Source organism: Octopus bimaculoides, chromosome 12 (genome assembly GCF_046866305.1).
Source record: "Octopus bimaculoides isolate indiv1 chromosome 12, ASM4686630v1, whole genome shotgun sequence".
Lineage (NCBI taxonomy): Eukaryota > Metazoa > Mollusca > Cephalopoda > Octopoda > Octopodidae > Octopus > Octopus bimaculoides.
Window position 1 is genome coordinate 65,673,158 of NC_142939.1, and position 25,442 is coordinate 65,698,599.

A 25,442-nucleotide genomic window follows, 5' to 3' on the forward strand; every position below is an offset into this window, starting at 1 on the left:
CTGTGTTTGATATTTTATTTTCGAGATAAATAATTTAACTGACTCAACCTTTTCAGGAATATATGAAAACTTTGCTAAAAAAAAAATTGAGTGAATTGAAAGAAAAAAAGATTAGAGATGGAAAGTTTTCATTGTGTATTTACTGTAACTTGGGTGAACAGAGCAATTTTACTTTCTAGAATTATTTCATAAACATCAGTAGAGGATTAGAGATCAAGAGAGATTAATGATTAACAGTCAACAAATTACACTCAGTCACTCCTCTTTAAGCTTGAGCATTGACAATCTTAACAAAGTCAGGTTTCAGTGATGCTCCACCGACCAAGAATCCATCAATGTCTGGTTTTTGTGCAAGTTCTTTACAATTTGCAGCACTGACGGAACCTACAAGAAACAAAATGAAGAATATCATACACACATATATATTTAAAATACCGAAAACACAAATCATCATTTTAATATTCACTTTCCCAGGCTCATAGGGGTATACAAAGGCTTCTTTCAGTTTCCATCTATCATAATAGACACACAGCTATAGAACTGTAGTAATAAACACTTGCCCAAGGTGCCACACAGTGGGAGTGAACTCAGAACCAGACAGTTGGAAAGCAAACTTCTTAACCACAGCCACACCAGCATATGAATTATACAGTCAACAGAAGAGGGATGTCTACGTTTTTTTTTGTAGGGCCCTCACAGACAGATAAAATTTTCGCAGCTGAGAAATAGGGTGTGTGTGAGTTTTGTTTGTTTTATGTCCGTTTTCCAAGAAAACAAGATCTTAGATGAATTATTACTGCAACCAAATGCCTTTCCTATTGCTAAACCTGTTTTACATGTAAGAGAGTTTACATCTCACTTGCCTTTGAAAGTGCAAAAGCTACTGGACAACTTCTTGATAGTGAGGTTCCAGACAGTTTCTGTAGACCAAATTCATTCAGAAGGCAAATGCCAACCCATGATAGGAATGCTAAACATTTACTGAAGGAGGGCATCGCAGTGTATTGTATATGTATAAATGTATGCACACACACACACACAGATATATATATATATATATATATATATGGTTTGAATATTGAGAAAATTATATTTTATTCAATATCAATTCTCAGTGGTATAGTGGTCAAGTCCTCTTGTTTGTCACATGGCAGACTGGGGGTTTGATTCCTTGTCAAAAGAAGTTCTTCATTTATAGGCATAGGCATGGCTGTATGGTTAAGAAGTCTGCTTCCCAACCACATGGTTTCAGGTTCAGTCCCACTGCAGAACACCTTGGGCAAGTGTTTTCTACTATAACCTTGAACAGACAAAAAGTTTGTGAGCAGATCTGATAGATGGGAATTGTGAAAAGCCCAGATATATGCGTGTGTATATGTGAGAGAGAGAAAGAGAGAACTTGAGTACATTTGTGTCTCCTTGTCTTGACACAGAATGATATTTGTAAATGAGCATCACCAACATACAAGCAGTGTCATTCATTTCTGATATACTGCAAAACATGTCTGGTTATAGGGAAATATTATACTACTTTGAAACAGGTGAGGGTTGCCAACAGGAAGGGCAGCTGGCTGTAGAAAATCTGCTTCAATAGACTTCAGCAAGTACAGAAAAGTAGGCACTAAAATGATAACAATGATTTTTCTCTAATTGTAGCAAAATGCCTTGGAAAATGATTCAGAACATAAAGGGCCTTCTTTGGCCCTTTATGCTCTGTGTGGCACCTTGGGTAAGTGTCTTCTGCTACAGCTTTCAACTGGCCATTGGCTTCTGTGTGAATTTGTTGGACAACAGAAAATGTACAAAACCTTTGCATATTCGTGTGTGTGTGATTTGTTGATATTTCCCTGTCAACATCTGAACTTGATTGATTTAATTGCCTGATATTTATGTCTCTTAAGATTCTTCCAGCAAGAAACTATGAGTGTGGTTTGTGCTTCAAGGGCAGATGAAGGTTTAAAAACCTTTAATGACCACAGCATTTCTGTGGGAAATCATAAGTCTAAGTATTATTAACTTCAATAGATTCTGAAGCAAGCTGACATGAAAAAAAAAAATGAAAAACGTCACCATGTTTAATATCAGGCACTTAAAGAAATTCTTCATTAGTAAAAAGTGACTTAAGGCAACAAGTTGGCAGAGTTGTTAGCATTTCAATCAAAATGCCAAACAGCATATTCTTCTGGTCTTAAGTTCTGGGTTCAAATGTTGCTGAGATTGACTTAGCTTTTCATCCTTTTGGGGCTGATAAATAAGTATCAGTTGAGTAATGGGGGTTGAGGCAATTAACTAACTCCCTTCTAAATTTTAGTCCTTTGCTTATTGTAGATAGGATTAATATTATTATACAATTGTTCAACATTTGACAGTTTGAGGCAAATTTCTACTGCATCACCAGCTACACCTCCATGTTGCTGGGTGTGTGCTCCTTTCTGTTGTTGGGAGTGTGCAAACACTTCTTCCCAATATTGTGTTGTGTTAGTTATTTTTCTCTCTCTTGAGGTGTGGTGCCATCTTTTGTTGTATCACTGTTTGTATTGTGTGTTGTTTAATGTGTTGGTTATTATTATCACTAGTAGTAGTAGTAGTAGTAGTGGTGGTGGTGGTAGTAGTGGTGGTGGCAGTAGTAGGGTAGCAAGCTGGCTAAAATGCTTGGCGGTATTTTGCCCATCGCTACATTCTGAGTTCAAAGTTATATATCATTCTTTTGGGGTTGATAAAATAAGTACCAGTTGAACACTGGGGTTGATGTAATTGACTCACCCCCTCTCTCAAAATTGTTGCCCTTGTGGCAAAATTTTAAATAATCATCATCATTTTTATTATCAAGGAAGGTTGTAAGCTAGCAGAAACATCAGCATGTTAGACAAAATGCTGAATAGCATTTCGTGTGTCTAAGTTCTGGGTTCAAATCCCACCGAGGTCAACTTTATTTTCACCCTTTGAGAGTTGACAAAGTACATACCAGCCAAGTACTTGACTTACTCACCTCCCAATAAAAATTGTTGGCCTTGAACCCAAAAGTCTGAAACCATTATTAAAAGCTGGCACAATTGTTAGCATGCTTAATGGCATTTCCCTTTGGCTTTACATTCTAAGTTTGAATTCCACTGAGGTTGACTTTGCCTTTCATCCTTTGAAGTTTGAGGAAATAAGTACCAGTTGAATACTGGGGTTGATGTAATTGACTATGCTCCTCCCACAAAATTTCAGGTCTTGTGGTAATGACAGAAAGGATTATTTAAGTCACTTACCTCCATATAAAATGCGGACATTGTCAGCAATTTCTTTTGAAGCATTTTCAGAAATAAATTTACGCAGACTTGCATGTACACTTTGAGCTTGATCTGGAGTAGCAGTTTTGCCAGTTCCGATGGCCCAGACAGGTTCATAAGCAATCACAACTTTCGACCAGTCTTTGGTGTGTTCTGCATTAAGCAAAAAAAAAAAATGTCAAAATCTTCAAATCATCAAAAAAATATCAAAGACTAATTACTATCATCATCATCATCGTTTAACGTCCGCTTTCCATGCTAGCATGGGTTGGACGATTTGACTGAGGACGGGTGAACCAGATGGTTACACCAGGCTCCAATCTGATTTGGCAGTTTCTACAGCTGGATGCCCTTCCTAATGCCAACCACTCAGAGTGTAGTGGGTGCTTTTATGTGCCACCGGCACGAAGGCCAGTCACACGGTACTGGCAGCAGCCACGCTCATAATGGTGTTTTTTACGTGCCACCTGCACAGGAGCCAGTCCAGCGGCACTGGCAACGACCTCACTTGAATGATTTTCTAATGTGCCACCAGCACAAGTGCCGGCTATGTCTTTATAATTACTTTTAGACAGTTCTTAATTAGACAATATTTCTGAAGAATGTATTAATATTTAAATTTTTTAACTCATCAAAACTAGGAATCTAAACAGAGTGTAATAATCAGTTATAATAGAATTGTTGCTACTATTCATAGCAACAATATTATTAGAAGTAGGCATTCAAGACACAGTGAGGTAACTGATAGTAAAGCATCCACTGCCTCGATGAAAGGACAGCTATATACACAAAAGTGTTTCAGTGAAGAACAGGTTACACAAAAGTATGATAGGAAAGACAGATATACACACAAATGTGTTGGAAAGGAAAGGCTTGCATACAAAAACTGGGGAGGAAAGGTTTACATACAAGATTGTCAAGGAAGGACAGCTATACAACAGTGTGTTGGGCTTACACATGAGTGTCTTGGGGAAGGACAGATATACACAGTCAGTGTGTTGGGAAGGAGAGGCTTACACACAAGTGTGTTGGGAAAGACAGGTTTATACTTAAGTGTGTTATGCAAGGACAAACAGACTCTAATGCAGAAAATATTTTCTTTAAAAAAGTAAATTTTGCTTAAGACAGGGAATGTAATTTCTATCTTAAGAAATTATATCAACCATTTTCTTTTAACAGTACTAAATATTTATTTTCCTAGAAAAATCTTTTATATTGTCCTTATGAAATCCATTTTATTCTACAATTTATGGGCTGGAATATTTTCTACACGTTTGTTTATGTATTGTTGGTGCAAGAATTTAACAACTTGGTGGGTGGGGGTAACAAAGCAGTACTTATTTACAGCTGAGCTGTAAACTGGAAACCATCATAATCAACACCATTTAATGTCCACTGGTCAATACTTGCATGAATCAAGACAGAATTTGTTGAGGCAGATTTATTTCGTATAGTTGACTGCCTTTCTTGTCATTAACTCTCACCTGTTCGTTTCCAACAAAAGTAATATTTCTGGCATAGCCAGACAAGATTCCATAGAAGATTGGAAATGAGTGACACTGCTCATATGACAGTGATGCTTGTTTACAACCATCATTTAATGTCCAGGCAAAGAGACACACAAACACACACAACATATGCATGCATGTGTGTGTGTGTATGTATTTATGATGGGCTTCTTTCAATTTCCATCAACCAAATCCACTCAAGGCTTTGACTGGTCTGGGGCTATAGTAAAAAACATTTACTCAAGGTGTTATGCAGTGGACTGAACCCAAGACCACATGGTTGGGAAGCATGCTTAACCATTTAGCCATGCTGGCACCTATGATAGGAAATGTGTAATAATAAACATTCAGGGAGAACACTGGTACAATGGCTCAAGTGGGATTTGAACTCACAACTATGTGATGACTAGTCAATTCAGAAACCAATATCTCACTTACTGATGATAGTTTTTGTTTGTTTAAAGACAACTTCTTCAGTTTTACCAGCTTCTCTTTCTTCAAGTTTTTCTCCAATACAAGCGATCACAATCAATCCTTCACTGACAGCGTGCTCTATTTTCTCTCCAATCAACTGGTAAATATAAAAAGAAAAAACTCATTTCTTGCTCACAATGGTGACCATCATATAATTAAAACAGATTCATAGAGATGGTTTAAGATACAACTTCACCTTTTTTTCAATACCAACCAGCCTAAGTTCACCCATGGTTCAATGATAAAAAACGTCCTGTTTAACTCTTTTCATACTAACCTGCCTGAAATTGTCCTTCTAGCTACGATACAAACTTTGTTTTAAAGTGATCTAAATTAAAACTTTCCATCAAAATTTCATGTTCGTTTATGTTTTGAATGCTAACTTAATAATGACAAAGCTACTAAGTTCTTTGGAAATATAATAAGAAATGGTTTAACCCTTTAGTGTTCACATTATTCTGCCAAAATTAATGCCATTTTATTCATATTGTTTTGAACTAATCATGCATTATCTTTTGGCTATGAGATCTTGACGAGATAAGTTTTATAATTTTTAGAATGATATTGCAGGGTTGGTGTGAGAGACCAGATCTGGCCAGGTTGAACATAAAACAAGCAGGATACTTTGGCCGGATATGGCCAGTTTAAATATTATATGACTATCAGTTTGAGTGTCCAGTAACTCAACTGAACCCTCAACTAGTTCTATGACACAAACTTCCTGTTTGAGAACACTCAAAATCAAACCCTTCCGTTAATTTGTTTGGAATACCAACTTAATAATGACAAAGTCATTTTACTAAATTCTTTGTTATTTTCAAAATTAATTGAAACAGAAGTAGTGTATTTCAACAGAAATATGGTAACAAAAGAGTGAACTGCTCTAAGTTTTGGAGCACTGGACAAAATGCCATGCAGTATTTGTTCCAGCTCTTTGCATTCTGAATTCAAATCCAACTAAAGTGAATTCCATCTTCCCACATTTCAGCACTGATAACATAGAAGCACCAGAGTCTTGGATTGATGAAGATGTTAAGTGTTGAGTAAAATACTTTGCAGTCTTTAAGACCACTATAATATCTACTTACTAACTAACTAGCATAGGAGTGGCTGTGTGGTAAGTAGCTTGCTTACCAACCACTTGGTTCTGGGTTCAGTCCTACTGCATGGCACCTTGGGCAAGTGTCTTCTACTATAGCCTCAGGCCAACCAAAGCCCTGTGAGTGGATTTGGTAGATGGAAACTGAAAGAAGCCTGTTGCATATATGTGTGTATATGTTTGTGTGCCTGTGTTTGGAGGTCAGTAAAATAAAGAACCAGTCAAATGCTGGAATGGATGGCATCGACTAAACCCCACCCCTCAACACTGCTATCTTGTCCTAAAATCAGGAGAGTGTGGGGGTGCAGAAATGGTAGGCGAGGGTGTCTTGCTAATAGCTTTGGTGAGGGCCTGCTATTTGTCAGTCAGAGACATGCTAATCTAGAGGATGTTACTGTATTAATAAGCCTGGAAAGTTTGTAGAAATACCACTAAGCATTTCACCCAGCATGCTAACATAATAACAATAATAATCCTTTCTACAACAGGCATAAGGCCTGAAATTTGGGGGTAGGGGTTAAATTGATTAGATCAACCCCAGTACTATCTGTTGCTGGAATTCATTTACAGCTGAGTGAAGTGGAATAATGTGAAATGTTAGTGTTTTGCACACTAGTCTGGGAATTGAAACTACTATCTTATAGTCATGAGTGCAACACACTAACCACCAGAATATGCACCAAGGAAAGAGAAGGGGTGAAAGAGTATTGCCATAAGATTAACTGTTGCAGGATTTTATTTAATCTTAATCTTTCTATATAGAAATAATAAGAACAGCATTTAATTAAATAAATGCAAATTAAAGAACAAAGAAAATAACAAATATCAAAGTAATTAATTCAAATTATACATATATATATATATAATATCATCATCGTTTAACGTCCGCTTTCCATGCTAGCATGGGTTGGACGATTTGACTGAGGACTGGTAAAACCGGATGGCTACACCAGGCTCCAATCTGATTTGGCAGAGTTTCTACAGCTGGATGCCCTTCCTAACGCCAACCACTCTCAGAGTGTAGTGGGTGCTTTTACGTGCCACCCGCACGAAAGCCAGTCAGGTGGTACTGGCAACGGCCACGCTCAAATGGTGTATTTTATGTGCCACCCGCACAAGAGCCAGTCCAAGGGCACTGGCAACAATCTCGCTCGAAAGTCCATTACACATACCACGGGCACAAGTGCCAATATATATATATTTCTAAATTTCTAAACAAACCCCAAGGCTGTAAATTACAGAGAAGAGTGACACACACAAGTCCTTTTTAATAATAACTATAATTATATATTATTTACATAATAATATATGCCCCATTTAGAGTGACTAAGCCTAAACAATTCAGTCAATAGTTTAGGATTAGTTGCACGAAATGGAGTATATATCATTATGTAAATAATATATAATTATATATATATACTAATAAATTAACCATTTATAAAATTTTACCTCATCAGTTTCTCCAAATACATTCCTTCTCTCAGAGTGACCCAAGATAACATAACGGAGACCAATATCCTTGATCATAGCAGGACTGAAAGGGAGAGAACGTAGATTTATGAGAACAACTGTTAATTAATCAATTAACAGTTTTTAATTGATCACACTCACACAATATTTTGTTGGTATTTATTTGTTAAAATAAAAAAAATCAATAAAAAGAAACCTGTTACAAGGATGACTTTGTGGTTAACTAACTTGTTTTGTACCTGCAGGTACCTAGATTTGATGCTATAGTGCACATCTTGTGAAAGGAGTGTACAGTAAAGGGGTGCGAGGCTTTATAGAAAGAAACCCTGAGAAAGTGCCTTTTTCTAAAGCCTCACCATGAGCAACATCTTGTGGGAGTAAATTTGTACAAAGAAACTGCACTGAAGCCTGTTGTATGTAAGTGTGTGTGTGTGTGCGCATACATGCTTTGAGAGTTTCCCCAAAACCTTATTTCATCCGTTTTTATCTCTCATTTCAGGACCACCTCATTTACTCCCACCTAACACCACATAATGTAGGGCAGCCACATATCCTTTCAACAACAACAAACCTATTCCTGTCCCTTCTTTTATGCCTTTACCTCTCAACATTTCTCATAAAGGCACCCCTCTGCTGAGGGGGAGCTTTTCAGTCTTGAGTTACATAGAGACTTTACCAATGCTGGTGCCATGAAAAAAAGCATCCAGTGTATGCTTTAAATTGATTGGTATTGTGAAGGGCATCTAATCATAGAAACCATGCCGAAACTGAAAGACTGGAGCAAGACATGTTTCTTTGATCTGTTGGATACTGTTCAACAACACAAACCATATTGGCATGGAAGACGATAAAAATCATATATGTGGATGTGTGATTAAGAAGCTTGCTTTCCAAGCATGTGGTCTTGAGTTCAGTTCCACTGTGCAGACCTTGGGCAAAGGCCTTCTGTTATAGCCACAGGTCCACCAATGCCTTGTGAGTGGATATGGTGGACAGAAACTGAAAGAAGCCTGTCATATACATATATATAAATATACATATATGTATATATACATATATGTATGTATGCGTGTGTGTTTTGATATCAAGAAATGATTGTAAACAAGCATCATCATCATAGAAGAGTGATGCAGTTCATTTCGAGCCTTCTGTTAAAAACATATCCAGTCATGGGGAAATATTAATTTGCTTGGAAATAGGTGAGGATGGGAGACATGAATAACAACCAGTTCTAGAAAATCTGCCACAACAAATCCTTTCTGACCCTTGCAAGAATGAAAAAATTGATACAAAAACAATGATCACAATCATGATACATCATCATCATCATCATCATCATCGTTTAACGTCTGTATATATCTGTATGGATACACTGTCTGTGTGTTTATTTTTTCTGTGTGTTCTTTGCACTGATACCATTTGGACAATGGTAATGTTAAGTTTGTCTCTTGTAAACAGTACAGCCTGTAGCTTAGTGGTTTTCATAGGTTGATTCAAGGTGTGAAAGACCAGTGGAACACATACTTCATTTGAGTCCAGCAATAGAATGATGCCTTAAGTCTCATTCAACCCATACAAGCATGGAAAAACTGCTGCTGATGAGGATGAAGATAATGATTATGATGATGAATGATGGATAATGAATGATGATAATAGTGTTGAAATGTGGTTAAAGGGATTGAATCTGGTAGAATAAATTTTGAGTGTTAATATTTGAAAATTTCCAAATAATGTTGTGGACAATTTTGCAGTTTTTTAAAAAAAGAAGAAATTCTTGGAAGTTTTAATTCTACCTTATGTCTCCAGTAAATGCACCAGAAGGCACTTTGTAGCAGTTCTGAGCAGCGACTCCAATGTTACCCTTCAGTTTGCTACGGACATATTCCAGATAGCAACTAGGTGGACCAACAACAACTTCTGCAAGGGGGGGAAAAAAAAGACAAAAAAGAATCAGTAAATTTATTTTCAAACTCATTTTAAAATTAATCAAAAATTTACAATAATAGAACTTGAAAGAAAAGAAAAAAACAGAAAAAAGTATAAGCTACAACAAGACAGCTTAATTTTCCTAATTATTTTTTCATTTGAGAGTTTATAGAAAATTTTCCAAAACTTCAAAATTGTATTATATAAAAAGCACCTGTGTTGGTGCCACATAAAAAGCACCTAGTACACTCTGTAAAGTTGTTGGTGTTAGGAAGGGCATCCGGTTGTAGAAACATGCCAAAACAGACAATTAGAAGCCTGTGTAGTTCTCCAGATGGCCAGCTCGTGTAACACTGTCCAACTCATGCCAGCATGGAGAATGGACGTTAAACGGTGATGATTTTTGAAGAAAACAAAATGCATATATTGTAAAGTTTTTGCTTTCCAAATATCTAATTACATTTAATAGAAGGCAAACATTAAAACTATCACATGGCGAGGTATTTTATTTGGTATAGTGTTAAGAAAACATTAGAATAAGGTTGATCTTACTTGACTTTTTTTAATTTAAATATAAGATAAAACACACTCATATACATGCACACACACACACACAAAGCTGTTAATACTGACCTGATAACATTTAAACTTTCTTCATGACCTAGAAATTGTCATTTTTTACTGACAAGGTACAAGCACCATTTTGCAAAATTTTAAATGGAGTCAATTAAAACTCATTTCTACTATCTTATACATGCGAAATAAACTGACAAAGGAAACTTTAAGTGGCTGCTCAATGTGTTAGAAATAGCAGCCAAATGCTCATCATATCACACACCCATTACTGTCTTTAAAAACCGAAGGATACATCAAATAATGTGGTCCCAAATATACTAATAATGAAAAAAAAAAGTTACAAATAGAATGTCTCTGATAACACATTTGTTTGAATTAAGACAAATCTGATGTTAATAAAAACAATACAAAACAAAAAGAACTGTATTGGGATTTAAATCACTGAATTAGACACAGTTAAACATTCATCTACCCGGATTTCTCTGCTTACTATGGATACCATGGCACATCTGTCTACCCTGCTATTACATAAACAAATACAGGTATATCAAGTACCATACAACAATTCTTGATTTATTAAATTAAAGTGCTAGCAATGAATCTAGGTAGTGTTAAAAAAGCTGTCACACTGTGGAAAGCATGGAATGCAGATGTTAAATGGTGGTGGTGATGCCATCCATCACACAAGCTTTTGTTTTAATTATTTTTAATACTTTTCTCTTTATTTTTTAAATTTTTACTTGATTGATTAATAGATAGATCGATAGTTAGATAGATATATAGATAGATAGACAGACAGATAGATAGATAGATAGATAAAAAGCATCGTTTGTATATCTAAATATACTTCCACGAAATCAATAATAGGCACTTCGATTAGATGGTATATCTACAGAGAAGTGCACAACTGATTTCATTTCCGCATAACTATCTGAAAGATGCATATTTTTAAATGAAACTTTGTAGAGGTGAGTTTTCGAGGATGTAGATTACGATTATGTTGATAACATTAAGATTTTATTTGGGGAATTTCAATTATTTTTCCCTGTCTCGTCTTTGTTATCTCGCAGCTCTCTTTAAAATACATTCTTTTAAATGACATTTTACGTTTTCGAGGGGGTAGATTAGGTAATGTTGATGTTTTAAACGTAGAACTGAAAAAACAGAAACGTGAAAAGACGCTACAATTATAAAAAATTAGTGATAATATGTTGGGGATGGGACGGAATAAATGATTAAAAACTCGTAAAAAAATATATCATTTTTCTCGTTTTCTTTTAATCAACATAATCGTAAAATACACCCTCGAAAACGAATCGCTGTAAAATTTCATTTGAAAGAAAGAAAATGTACATTTTCCATAAAGTTGTGAGAGAACAAAATTGGTGGGGTACTAATGTATAGTTATGCCAACGATTACTAGCATTCAGCAGTTTTAGACTTGTTATAATTACGTTTTTTTTTCGACAAGATATATATAAGGTATTTTTCGATATTTCTATAAATAAAAGCATACAAAACCTAATTATAGTGGTTGGGTTATTCGAAAGAATCTTGCTAATAAAGACGCTACCTGCCTGCTATCAGGCGGTGTTGAGTTAAAGCGTACTTTTAGGAAACTAAATGGCCTTGAGAAAAGCATGCACGCCATACCATCTCATTTTCCCGATTCACCTTATTTTTATAAAGGGTTAATTATGATTAGCAAATAATTGAACTGGGGGTATCGACAAGGTAATTAGTCTTACAGAGCCTCGCAGAGTTTTCGAATAGCCGTCTTTCGAAGTCTCATACTTCGTGGATAGGACACGGAGTTTTTTCCCCTTTCGCTTTATCGTACTTTTCCCACCGTTTGTGTTTCATACCACGAAAATTAAGAAATTGAGATTCTGAAAAAAAAATAATTTCTATTTTTTTCCCCCTTACATATTTGTTTCTCTCTTGGATGCCCTTTTATTTTCCTTAAAACCCGTTGAAATCCTTTTCATAGTGAATACTACTACTCGCATATCAAAGACGATGCTGCCTCCACACTACGTCTCCTTCTACTGCAACTAAATTAATGAGTTGCATACCACTTCCATTCAAGGCCATCCCGTATACCCGTTTCTCCTCCATCTCTTATCTTTACTTTCTGTCTGTTTGTCTCCTCATCTCCACCCCCACCCAACACATATACCTTCATAATTTCAGAACTATTTCTTTACAGAAATGCATCTCGCTGACATTTCCTTTTCGCCAAAATTTCTTTCCTGCAAGAGTTCAAACTATGTTCAAGTAGGTCAAGGTCGCATTTACAAAAGGTCGAGGGCATCGCTCCCCACGCCCTGAATAATAATGGTTTCATATTTTAGCACATGGCCAGCAATTCGACCCCTGTGTTCAACTGGTACTTATTTGACCCCGACCGATTTTGACCTTAGAACGTAACGAATCCGAAGATATATTGCAATGCATTTTGTCTAATACCCTCGCGATTGGGCTTTATAATAATAATAATAATAATAATAATAATAGTCTTTCATTGAAACAGACTGGTCATATGGCGAGCTAGCAGAATGGTTGGCATCCCGGACAAAATGCTTAGCAGCATTTCGTCCGTCTTTAAGTTCTGCCGACGTTGACTTAGTTTTTCAATCCTTTGGGAGTCGTTAAATAAGTACCAGTTGAGAATTGAAGTCGAAGTAATCGACTATCTCCCTCCCCGGGAATTTCAGACCCTGTACCTATAAGAGAAAGGATTATTATTATTAAGAATGAAAGCCCACAACCAAAGATGAAGAATTACCGAATGAATAAAAAGAATTAAAAAAAAAAAATTCTAGCATTGACTGATTTCCCTATATATTATTTAAAATTTATTTAGATTATATTCAATTATTTAAAAGAATAAAAAATAAAATAAAAATACAGGAGAAAAGCAGAAATGGCCGAGAGAGAAGAGGAAATTAAACCAGACAGTTTTAGTAAATATTTACTGGTCATTATATGAAACGGGGTAGATAATTGCAAGGTGTGTCAATTATTGGGTAGCAATTAATTAAACTGAAGGGGTGGATACAGAAAGTGCGCGCACGCACAGCCACACATAAAATACATACATATAGAAATATACACACACACACACACATGAATTAATGTGTGTGTGTGTGTGTGTGTAAGTTTTTAACGTCATATGCAGATATATCTAAATCAAACGAAATTTAGAACTCAATGCATTTGCAATAGTTAATTCTTCAATAAGAAGACGTAAGTGATTATCGTCTTTTCTTCACTTCAACTTCATTCTTGCAGGCTAACGAGAGAAATGACCTAACAAAAATACAAAAAAATAAAAAGGAAAACAGGGAGCTTGCCCCAGGTCACTCTGATCGAGCAGACTTGTAATCAAAAGCGCTCCAGCTATGACATCATATCCTTTTGTTTATTACGGACTACACTGTTATGTCTAAGGGAGTCCTTTTTACAGAAGGGCGTAGAGTTTGGAGGAAATTTAGTTGTTATTTCTAGCCGGTTAGGCAGCCGCATAGAAGCGCCTTCGTTGCTCTTGTAACAATGATGCGATGTGAAATGGTGTACAGTGTTAGGGGTCAGAAATATATCTAACATTACTGAGCTTTATATAGACTGGTACACGGCCAATGCTATATTTAGGAGATGGTGAGGCGTTCATGCGTCTTCCAATATTTAGCGAAAGCACAAGTTTAAAATAAAATAGCAATGATAACGGTTAATCGAGGTCTCTCGGAGGAAATTCTCATGACTCCCGTGTAGATTAAAACTGTTGGACTTCAAATATGTTATATCAAGGTCTTTTCCGACACACGTTCAAATCCTGCCGAATTCGATACATGGATGATTATATTGATAACAATGTGATAGACTCAAGTGAAACCACTTGATTAAATTTTCTACTTCCTACCTCCCTCTCAGAATAAATTAACCTTGGAACTTTGGTGTGTGTGTGTGTATATATATATATATATATATATATATATATATATATATATATATATATGGTACTACAAAAGCAGCACGGTCCCGAACGCGCAGTCGCGCGTCCGCGCTAGCTAGTCGTGAGTGGTCGACCCTAACCCTAAACACGTATTCATTTGCACACGCGGGTTGGGGTTAGGGTTAGGATCGACCACTCAAGACTAGCTAGCGCGTCCGGGACCGTGCTGCTTTAGTAGTACCTATATATATATATATATATATATATATATATATATATATATATATATATATATAACAATAATAATAATATATATACATATATATATATATATATATGCGTGTGCACGCGTATATATGTATGTATGTGTGCATGTAAATCTCTGGATAGGCAGGTTCTTTGTGATTTTGTCATATGCATATATATTTAACTACGTACGTATATACACACACACATATGTAAAGGTATTTTGGATTTCTACTCGTATATGTATGTATATATACACACGAAACGTCTGTTGATATTTAAATATTATCAAATGAATCAACCGATCGATAGAACATTTAGATAAATCAATGAGAATAAAATAAGCTTGTCTAGATTGTAAAGGTTGTCGGTTATGAAATGGTCAGAGATTGTCTAAAAGAAGAGATAATAAATAGTGAACTGACCAGTGTCGGCGTTTAGGGGCCCAGCATTCATAAATTCTATGATGCCATCAATACTTTTTTTGTTGCCATTTAACTTCCAGTTGCCTCCAACGAAGAATTTTCGACCCATGGTGATTGATGTCTGATGTTTCTGTCTCTTTAAAACAGCTTACAATGGGTTGAAAGGAATCAAACACTGTCTCTTAGTGCGACTGTTGCTGTGACAAAGAGAGGAGGAAAGAGTAAGAGAGACAGAGGGATAGAGAGAGATACTGTTGCACGAGCAGAGAGAAGAGGAGGTAGAGGAGAGAATGAGTGAGAGATATTGTAGTGACATAGAAGGGAGGAGAAGTGCTCGAGAGGCTGTTACTCTGAGAGAGAGGAAGGTAAGAGCGAGAGGTAGTGTTTTGATAGAGAGAGAAGAAGATCGTGGTTGAAGGACAGTGCTACTATGAGAGAGAGGGAGGTAAGGGTGAGAGCTACTGTTTAGAGAGGGTAGGAGAGCGTGATTGAGAGACGCTGTTACTCAGATAGAGAGGAAGGGGATAGCATAAGAATTAAACTAAGACAGAAAGAGAGAGAGAGAGAGTAAGAGACTATTACTGAGGCAGGAAGGGAGGTGACAAGGTCGTTTGACGTTGAACGTCCTTGACGTTCTCTCAAGGTCGATTGTATGTATGATTGTTGGTAATGTTCAACTGCAGACAGCAAAGACCTGGCTTACATTTCAGTTTAAGGTACGTCACACAAACACAGAAATTTGCAATTTGGAATTCAGAAACAAATTTTTAAAAAGACGAAAAAATAAAAAAAATAGGGTGAATATATATTAAGTATTAAATGAAAACGGTTAGAAATATTTTTAAATAAATATTTTTTACAGCAGTGATCTGTCTACTTTTTAACTAGTTTCTCGATTTTAAAAATCATTTTAGAATATCATAGAATATCCCTTTCTTTCTTTCTTACACACACACACACACACACACACACACACACACAGAGGGACATAGCCAAGTACAAAACATTTAAAACTCCACCCACTGACAGACACACTCATGCATGTGTACTTGAGCATATGTGTGTGTAAGCCATCTAAGAGTACATTAGTTAGATAAAAATGCACTCTTATATCTATCAGTAGAGTAGGTATATGAATTGAAGTGTACAGTACAGCAGCAGTCCGACTTGCAAGGAAAGAACGCCATAATGCTGAACAGGAATGCAAAATGCACAAATCAGAGATCAACAGGATAAAGTGCAATAGATCATCCAACCATCTCATTTATTTGAATGGATCTTTTTTAAAACGGGGGCCACATTTTTCATTAACGAAACACTTTGAAACTTGGAACACTGGTAGAATGTGTCATATAAAACATCTTTTTCTCTTAGTCTTCTTTAAAAAAAAAGAAATCCCTAAGTTATTCCATGTTAAAGTTGTCGTAGTTCTGTAATTTCAACCGATCACTGACGTCCATTCAGCCGATATACATTAAGTGCCGACTACATAAACAAACGATTCAGAAACAATTCTATCGGTGATAGGGTTAGGGTTAGGGTAAAACAGCAAATTTAAAAAGAAAAAAGAAAAACGAAGCTATGGAAATTAAATACGCTTTACACCACTTAATCAGCCAAAGGAGTAAATATAAACAACTGAATACTTGTCAGTGATTGGTTGAAATTATCGAAATAAGACAATTTTTTACATGAAATAAATTCGAATACAAAAATATTTTTCTGTTCTATAACACAAAATAGATAAGTATACGAAGTTTGAAAGTCTTTCGGTACCAAAAACACTACGTAAAACATTAATGAAAAATGTGGCCCCCGTTTTAAAAAAGATCCATTTGAATAAAACGAACTGTCCGATGAAGAATTAAATTTTAAATATAATGAAAAAACTGTAAAGTTTTGTAATTAGGGGCGGGGTACCTTATTAATAAAGATGCTACGTTCCGTTCGTCGGACAGTTTTGGTTGAGAATGGAACAAAATAAGGTTATATGCTTAAATATACAATTTCTTCGATAGATACGCATTTAAAAATGGTTTTGTTTCATTGGCCTTTTCAATAACCAGTTATATGAAATTACAATTACGGTTTAAAATCATATTATTATACAAATCGAAGAAAACCTTAAATGAAAAGAATAGCTTCAGGAGAAGGGAAAAAACCCCTGTATACTCGGGGAAGATTAATTAATGGTAAAAAAATAATATATTTATATAAATGAAAAGATACGTCCGTTTAAAATAAAAAAAAGATTTACAAAGAACTAACATCATAAAAATACATATACATTTAGTAATATATACACACACCAAAAAACCTATATATACATATCTACATACACTAAACAGATGTTGGTACATGGCTGCATACATATATATGTATATCTAAAGGAGATCACTAGGTGGACGGTTAATGTGCTAGAAAAAGATCACATGTAATGCGTCTTCTAAGACCGAATTGTTCTCAAGCAACAAACGTATGCGGGCAAGACAAGTGAAACTTACATAGATACATACGATATTATCCATATACATAAATAAGTATCTACGTACATGTATACACGCACCATAATACTTCTCCGTGTGTATCAAATTTTCTACCTAGTTGTAACAGACTAGAGAAAGAAAATGTAAAGAAAATCAGAATAATAAGAGGTGAAAGAAAGAAAAAGGAAATAAGAAGCGGTGAAAGAAAGGGAAAGAGAAATAGAGAGAAATGATTTGGAAGTTCGCGTTCGTAAAAGTATTTAACAAATTCGGTAAACTTGAAAACGCACACATATAGAACGACATGCATATCTACATACATACAAAAGTAATACACATCTTCACATCAAAATAAATATATACATCATAACGTATATACGCAAACAAATCTATTTAATAACTGGTATACAGAATATTTCTTTATTGCCCACAGGCGGCTAAACGCAGAAGGGACAAACAAGGACAGACAAAGGGATGAAAGTCGATTACATCGACTCCAGTGACTGACTGGTACATATTTAATCGACCCCGAAAGGATGAAAGGCAAAGCCGCGACGTCAGTGGAATTTGAACTCAGAACGTAACGGCAGACGAAATACCGATTTCTTTATTAGGCTTAAAGCCCTAAAAACACAGATGCGGACACCACAAGGACAGACAAAACCACAGTGGGGCAAAAAACATAACGAATGTAAATGGGATGAAATTATATAATAATGAAACAAATGAAAATGACCACACGGGCCCCACTCCCATGCAGTACCATTTGAACCATTATATGCACTATCTACAATTGTTCTTTTTTTTCTTCTTACTTTATCACCATTATTTTCCGAAAAATAACATCATTTAACATACATTATTTTTCTCTATTAGTAGAACTTCATCAGTGGTTCAATATCACTCAGATTCCCTACTGGTGGCAACTCCTTGAATTCTACCTCCACTCCTGGTGGGTGAACCCTGTCTCCACACATCTCTTTCAACTTTCTGTAGTTCTCTTCTTCTTCTATCAGTTTTGCCTTCATATCCTCTGCGTAGACGTATGAAGGCACCTTCACTCTTACTATTGAATCCGACTTAATCTGTTTTTACATCTTAAATCCTACTAACGTTAGAAGTCAATTTATAAATACTTTTTACTCTTCATTTTTTCTGCTCCTCGTCACACTACCTAATCATTCTTCAGCAACTTCCGAATCATGTCTAGATCAAATAGGAGTCCCCCAGGGGTCCATACTGGGCCCATTACTGTTCCTTATCTATATAAATGATAATATTTGCATTTCTACTAATTTATTAAATTTTCTACATTTCGCTGATGACTTTACTATTTTTATTAGTCACCATGACCTTCCCTCCCTATTCAATACAATTAATTCAGAACTGGACAAGGTTTATCTATGGCTTATCACTAATTGGCTTACCCTTAATATAAAAAAATTACCTGCTACATGCTTCTCTCCACAAAGTCCAAACAGCTTCATCCTAATGTCTTCATCACAGGTAAAGCAATTTCACATGTAACAGCCACAAAATTTCTCAGCATTCATATTGATGAGTTCCTCAGTTTCAAAACACATATAAGCAATTTATTAAAACAAAATACCCGTACTCTTGGTATGTTAATTAGAATTTCTTACCTTCGTCCTGAAAATGTTAGAATCATTCTTTACTATACTCAAAATTCTCTTACTCTGTTGCTGCCAGACTTAAAGAGATTTACTTTTTATATACCTTTATGATTACCTTGCTTGCATGCAAAGGATATATCTTTTTTGTTTGTTTTTTTTTATACAATTATTGACCTTTCTATTTTTTGACCTCCTACCAAATTGCCCAAACCAGCCAGGCTGCCAAAGTGCTTAATCTGGTTTTTTATGCATTTTCTGAAAAAAAATTTTTGTAATTTTTACTTATTGTAATTGATAAAAAAATGTTCAATGTAAATTGGATTAATAAATTTATTCACATATATCTGAAGTGGTTTGCATTCGAGAGTCTGATATTGCATAGGGTTCAGTGGTGTCAGCCAACTTGGCTTCTTGCACGAGAACAGAGTCCTCACTTTTAGTAGTGTCTTCAGGTTTTGATGTGTAACTTTTGTCTAAGCTCTTTCTCAGCATCTTGTACCTGCAATAGACAATATATATATATATATATATATATATATAAATTTATTTATGAGGGTAGAAATTGATGTAAATTTTAACAGGTGAAACCATGGTACGTAGGTTAATTGTTTTTATTTGGTATTTTTTCATTTGTCTTGCCCTTTTACAGTCTGTTGTGTCGCTGAATTTTTACTGAGAACATATATTTTTTTCATGGTTAGATGATTCGGCATCTATTTCTAGCATATAGGAGTCCACTTTTGCTGGTCATCCCTCTTATTTTTGTATGTAAAATATATATATATATATATATATATATATATACACACATACATATGGGCGAGGGTGAGTTTGTGCGTGTGTACAGAAGAGGCTTCCTCAAATGTCTGGGGAATTCTTAGATGCAGTAGATAACATCTGTTACCTAGGTACCCAAATTAGCAATGAAGGAGGATGTTCTGAAAGCCTACCGGCTAGAATAAGAATAGGCGGGGCAAAGTTCAGGTAAATACTACCTTTGTTTGTCACAAGGGGGTAGGAGAATATCACATATATCCACACATACAAACACTTTGGTAATGTTCTCTTTATTATATTTTTAACAAACACATATAAGAATACAGTTTAACACACAAACACACACAAAGGAAATAATATGAGAGTAAAAATAAATAATATATAAGTTTTTACCTGATACAGCACATGACGATGGTGGCGATCAAGACTAATATGATGACAACAAGTAGGCCAATAACTAAAGAAGAAAAGAATAAGACACTCAGTCAAACATTATTTTATATACGAGGGGGTAGAAAGGGTACCCAAAAGAAACCGGAACTTTGCAATATTATTTTATTCACTTAGTTTTACATGTTTACATTTTTATCACCCTCAAGGTAATTTTCCATTTCAAGCAATGCACCAGTCCAGACGCAGTCCTGGAACTCTTCTAAAGTGAAGCCTTTTAATACCTCTGTCGTTTTTTTCTTCACCTCTTCCGCATCTGCAAAATTCTGTAGCACCAGCTTTCATCACCAGTGATGAACTTTGGAAAAAGGTCCAGATCAACTTGCAACTTTTCTTTCAGTTGATGACATTCATTCAGTTGTGACTTCTTTTGATCTTCTCTGAGCAAGTGAGGCACAAAGTTTGCTGCAACTCTTTTCATTCTTAATTCCTCACTCAAAATTTGTTGACAGCAGCTTCAGAACACACCAGTTATATCAAAAAGTTTGTCACTTGTTTGGTGCCTGTCCTCTAAGATCAGTTCATGAATTTTCAGGGATGTTCTCATTCATTCAAGAGGTTGACAGTCACCGTGAACAAGGTTGCTCTTCAAGTGACAAGTGACCATTCTTAAAGCATGGAAACCACTTGTAAACTTATGTTTTGCTCATGGCAGTGTCCTTGTAAGCTGTTTTAAGCATGACAACAGTTTTGGCTGCCGTTTTCCCCAGTAGAAATCGATGAATAGGAGAGAAGCACTGCAAAACAAAGATGCACCACAGTGCAGTAAGACCTCACTCAATGACACCATTTGGCAGACTGATGCCTGAGGATCACATCAAGTGACTTGTAGTGACAGAAGCCTGAATTACAATGAATTTGTCCTACAGAGAGTATTTCCGGTTTCTTTTGGGTACCTCCTCATATAGTTAACTGAAAGCTAAGATATTTAATGTAATAGTCAAAACCAAATCGATCATCATTCAAAATTACTAATGTGATTAAAAAAATTAATTAGTTTTATGATAAATGCTGTCAAAATTGAGAGAGACAATTGCAAGAATAAAATGGACAAAAAAATTGGAGAAATGCCATAGGAAAAGAGTCGGGTAAGTTTGGGTGATAACTCTAGATATGTTCCGTTCTTATTAGACCTCTTCATTGCACTATGACACAATACCATGAGAAAATGTACAAACTTTGCTTACATTCATTTGGAGGGAAATGAGGAAGTCTCTAAAAAAAGAAGGAGAAAACTGTAAGGCCTTCTCCTATCATTCACTTGTTTTCTATCACAGAATTATTACATGACTTGGAAAAATTTCAATATGATTTTCAAAGTTCATAATGACAAATTTATTTCGCTAAATTCTTCATTATTTTCAAAGTAGATTTGAACAAAGAAGATTTTTTGGATAGAAATATTATAAGATTAGTGTTAAACTCATTCATACATTCTTGGTACAGTTATTAAACTGTCAATCAAATTTAGACTTGAATTTCAATAAAAGATTCCTTACTGTTATAAAAATCTTGTCTGAGAGGCATTAGCTAACATCCATAGCTAAAACAGCCATGATAGAACGTGACCCAGCCATTAGGTAGATACCATTCCAGTGATACTCAGAGAATAATCACAAAATTCACTTGTAGTGCATTGATTTGTCGGTCCAGGGCTATAGTGAGTTTATCAGATCAGACCTTGGTGCTGTGCAGCTGGATTGAACACAATACCATGTGGTTGCAAAATGAAAAATTTACAAACGATAAAAATAATTACCTATTTTCAGATTGCGAGCTGTTTTGTCAGAATGGATTTCCTCTAAAACTTAAAATAAATAATATGTAATTATAAAGAATAAAAAAAAAAAAAAAAAAAAAATATCTGTGAAATACTGAAACATTATTATTGACTTGGAAAGACCGATGCTGTTTCTCCATGAACTTGGTGGCACCATTCAATCAAGAAGAAATTCTTGGACAAAAGACATAGCTAGCTGATGACAAGATCAAATGATGAATAGATATCATCATCACCATCACCAACACCATCATCATCATCATCATTTGGATGTTCCCTTTTTCCATACTTGCACCAGCTGAGTAATGGTACAGCTTTCTATTTAACTCCAGCTGTCATGTCCTGAATATATCGATGAGTCCAAGAGTCAAAAGGAGTCTACATTTTCTTAGGACTTCATCAACACTGAAAATGGTTAATTAATGAAATCATGGTATCTGTTACCACGAGCTATTTGTATATGGGTGACAGTTGGCTCGTTAACCATTTACCATCTTTCCTCAGACATATTGCAATGGAATGACTGGAATAAATATTCTTTTCAGTCTAATAAAAAGACAGAACACCAAGAAAACAATGACATGAAGAACTCCAACTTGCTTTAAAGAATTTTTTACCATTTCCTTCCTGAAAAGTTGTTTTCTAAATGAAAAATACCAGCTCCACCTCAATATTCACAAAAGATTTTTCTCCGCCAAGAAAATGAAATAGAATTTCTATCACTATACTTCTTCCCTCATTATAGCACAATTCTTTTACTTGCTTCAATCATTGGACTGCAGCCATGCGGGAGTACTGCCTTGAAAGCTTAAAATGAAGAAATGAAGCCCAGTTGTGAACACATGGGGCAAGTCAAGGTGTGGGAAAGAAACAGTAGGACACACACACACACAAATGCAAGCTTAAAGATTTTAAAATCATTTTAACTTATGAAACATGACAGTTTGTTCTGCCACTCTCCCACCCCACACACCATCCACTATGAATCTTAAATATTCCATCACCTGAAACTCTGCAATGGAAAGTTCAAATGATTTTATCCTGGATTCTGGGACATTATCAAAGAATTCACTTCCTAACTGGATTTCTTCTCAGTTGGCTGTTCACTACATTATACACCCAACCATTTTATGTTTGTGTATATGTGATGTTTGTGTATATGTGATGAAAATATGTGTGTATGTCTGTCTCTGTATGTGTGCATGTGTGCCTTCATTTCTACTGATGTTGATGTCTGACATTTAAAATTCACAATATTTAAACAAGACATGTTCCCGTATACCGCATACCTTCTGTTATTAGACTAAATTCTATCACCATGTGATTCTCAGTTCCGCTTTCTTTTGTTGCTTTGAATTTATACACTGACTCACCATGCTTCAAACTTATCTGAAATGATAGATTTGAAATATTATTTACACAACTCAGCTGTTTGAGTATTGATTTTGAGTTCCTTCAGTTCTTTATTAAGGTGTTGATCTTATTCGTCCTAGCACTCTCTATTTGTCTTTACGTTTTGTAGGGGAGAGACATTAAATTCTTTCCATCCCCCTCCAATAATATTTATATCAGTTCAATATATAGATTCTACTGCTTGACTCTTCTCCTGTTCAGAAATATCCATCAAACATGTGATTAGCATTTTTGATCCTAATTCACTCTTAATGTCGTAAACCACTCATCCGTGAACCGCTTGAAAATGCACCTCATCACTAGGGACACAAACTAGTGGCACAGGATATGACTCGTATCATTGAAATCCATCGATTAGAAAGAAAGTTATTATGTTCTGAACACACCTACCCATTCTTACTCTGTTTTGGCCAAATCCTTCTTTGAACAGGGAGTTAAAACACCAGAGAACTGTAGATGAGCATAAGATTTAAGAGAATGGCTCTCCATGCGACACTAATGGTAGGACATGGATTTAGCAGTGCAGAGCAATAGAACAGTCAACAATTATACACAGCTCCCACTGCATACAGTGGTAAGATGTAGCACTTAGGGGTACCTATTCACAGTAAGGTGGACTAAACTAGTGAGACTTAAACAGCACTGGAGATGAAGTTTTGATTATTTATGTGAAAAGTGACACTTTGTGAAGGAAGAGTTTACTTTGAAACAAGTAACACCTTCATCATCAATATTATCACCATCTCCACCACCACAACTGCCACCATCATCATCATCATCATCATCAGATGGGAGGTTTGGGGGAATAAAGGAGGGAAGAAAGAAAAAATTAACCACAAGGTTGTGAAAAAAGACAACCCAGACTTGAAAGGTAATAGGATGGGTTATTTAGTGGTGGAGGGGAAGGTCTATAAATATTTTCAGAAAAGATTTTCAAGTTGGCTCTACTAGTATTTTGAACCCAGTCATTTTGAAATCTCAAATTCACTAACATACATCATTGGATATTTTAAAATGGGTTAATAAAATATTTTTTTACTTCATTGATTTTGAAAGGTTTATCCATAAAATGCAGTTTTAAGCCTGTTACTTTATCATCTTCATACGTCTTCAAATGGAAATTATCAACACAGTTAGATTTATGTTCACAGTGATTTCGCCAAATTAAACCTTTAGAGAAAGAAGATAGTGTGTCTTGAATTATTTCTACAGCGAAAGTTTGCTCATGTTCTTCAGGAGAACTAATTCTCAGATACCAATTTTTACCTGCAATAAAGAAAAAAATGAATTATTTTCTCAGTATGCGAGTGTGTGTGTGTATATATGTATATATATATATATATATATATATATATATATAAAGAGAGAGAGAGAGAGAGAAGGAGGGAGAGAGCAATAACAAAATGGAGGGGATAAATAGGTGGTATTTATCAACTTTTAGACATTATATTATGTCAATTTATTTATTTACTAAAAGGACAATTATAACAATATACATACATGTATGACATATAATGCTTTACATATATAATATATAAAGTATAAAATATTAGTAATTATTAAAATATATAACATAGACCAATAGAAATTGGGATAATATCTTACAGCTGTTTCAACCAAGAGGCAATAATACCTCATTCTACTTTTATCCCTCCAGTGGACTGAAGTAACTAGTAGATGAAATTGAGGTACTTGGGTGTTTCTCTAGGCTTAGTCAGAGATTTTAGAAAGTACATAGGGTCAAGTTACAAATATAAATACACACATATGTACATAATTTTACATATACATACATATACATAAATATACATAAATACATATACCTACACATAAATGTACATGCATATGTGTATGTATATGCATACAAATGAATCAATTATGATTATTATTATTAGATGCATTATATTATTCATATTAGATAAAATATAAACAGAGGTATGAGAAAGTT

At 35.2% G+C, this 25,442-nt stretch overlaps 2 protein-coding genes and 1 long non-coding RNA gene across 8 annotated transcripts in view; 1 reads left to right on the plus strand and 2 right to left on the minus strand.

Moving 5' to 3' along the window:
- On the minus strand, nt 1–15,158 carry LOC106884489 (triosephosphate isomerase). Its single transcript, XM_014935900.3, has 6 exons — nt 14,955–15,158; nt 9,620–9,743; nt 7,806–7,890; nt 5,222–5,354; nt 3,255–3,428; nt 1–384 (listed from the first exon to the last, which is right to left on the minus strand). Exons 1-6 carry the CDS (start codon nt 15,061–15,063, stop codon nt 266–268), a joined length of 744 nt encoding a protein of 247 aa, XP_014791386.1. The 5' UTR covers nt 15,064–15,158; the 3' UTR covers nt 1–265.
- Nucleotides 15,063–25,442, minus strand: part of LOC106884469 (uncharacterized) — a 20,151-nt gene continuing 9,771 nt past the window's right edge. For 4 of the 6 annotated variants that reach the window (XM_089361237.1, XM_089361240.1, XM_089361239.1 and 1 more), the window contains exons 9-14: nt 24,534–24,760; nt 23,371–23,470; nt 22,061–22,108; nt 20,245–20,308; nt 19,413–19,573; nt 15,063–15,151 (exon numbers count right to left, since the gene is read on the minus strand). In XM_089361237.1, the coding sequence (XP_089217363.1) occupies nt 15,123–15,151; nt 19,413–19,573; nt 20,245–20,308; nt 22,061–22,108; nt 23,371–23,470; nt 24,534–24,760 (629 nt within the window). In that variant the 3' untranslated portion in view covers nt 15,063–15,122. The remainder of the gene's footprint in view (nt 15,152–19,412; nt 19,574–20,244; nt 20,309–22,060; nt 22,109–23,370; nt 23,471–24,533; nt 24,761–25,442) is intronic. The other 2 variants (XM_089361241.1, XM_089361242.1) reach the window with 2 other exon arrangements.
- Nucleotides 15,447–19,423, plus strand: LOC149133129 (uncharacterized). Its single transcript, XR_016243889.1, has 2 exons — nt 15,447–15,670; nt 17,874–19,423. It is a non-coding gene; the product is annotated as an uncharacterized LOC149133129 (long non-coding RNA).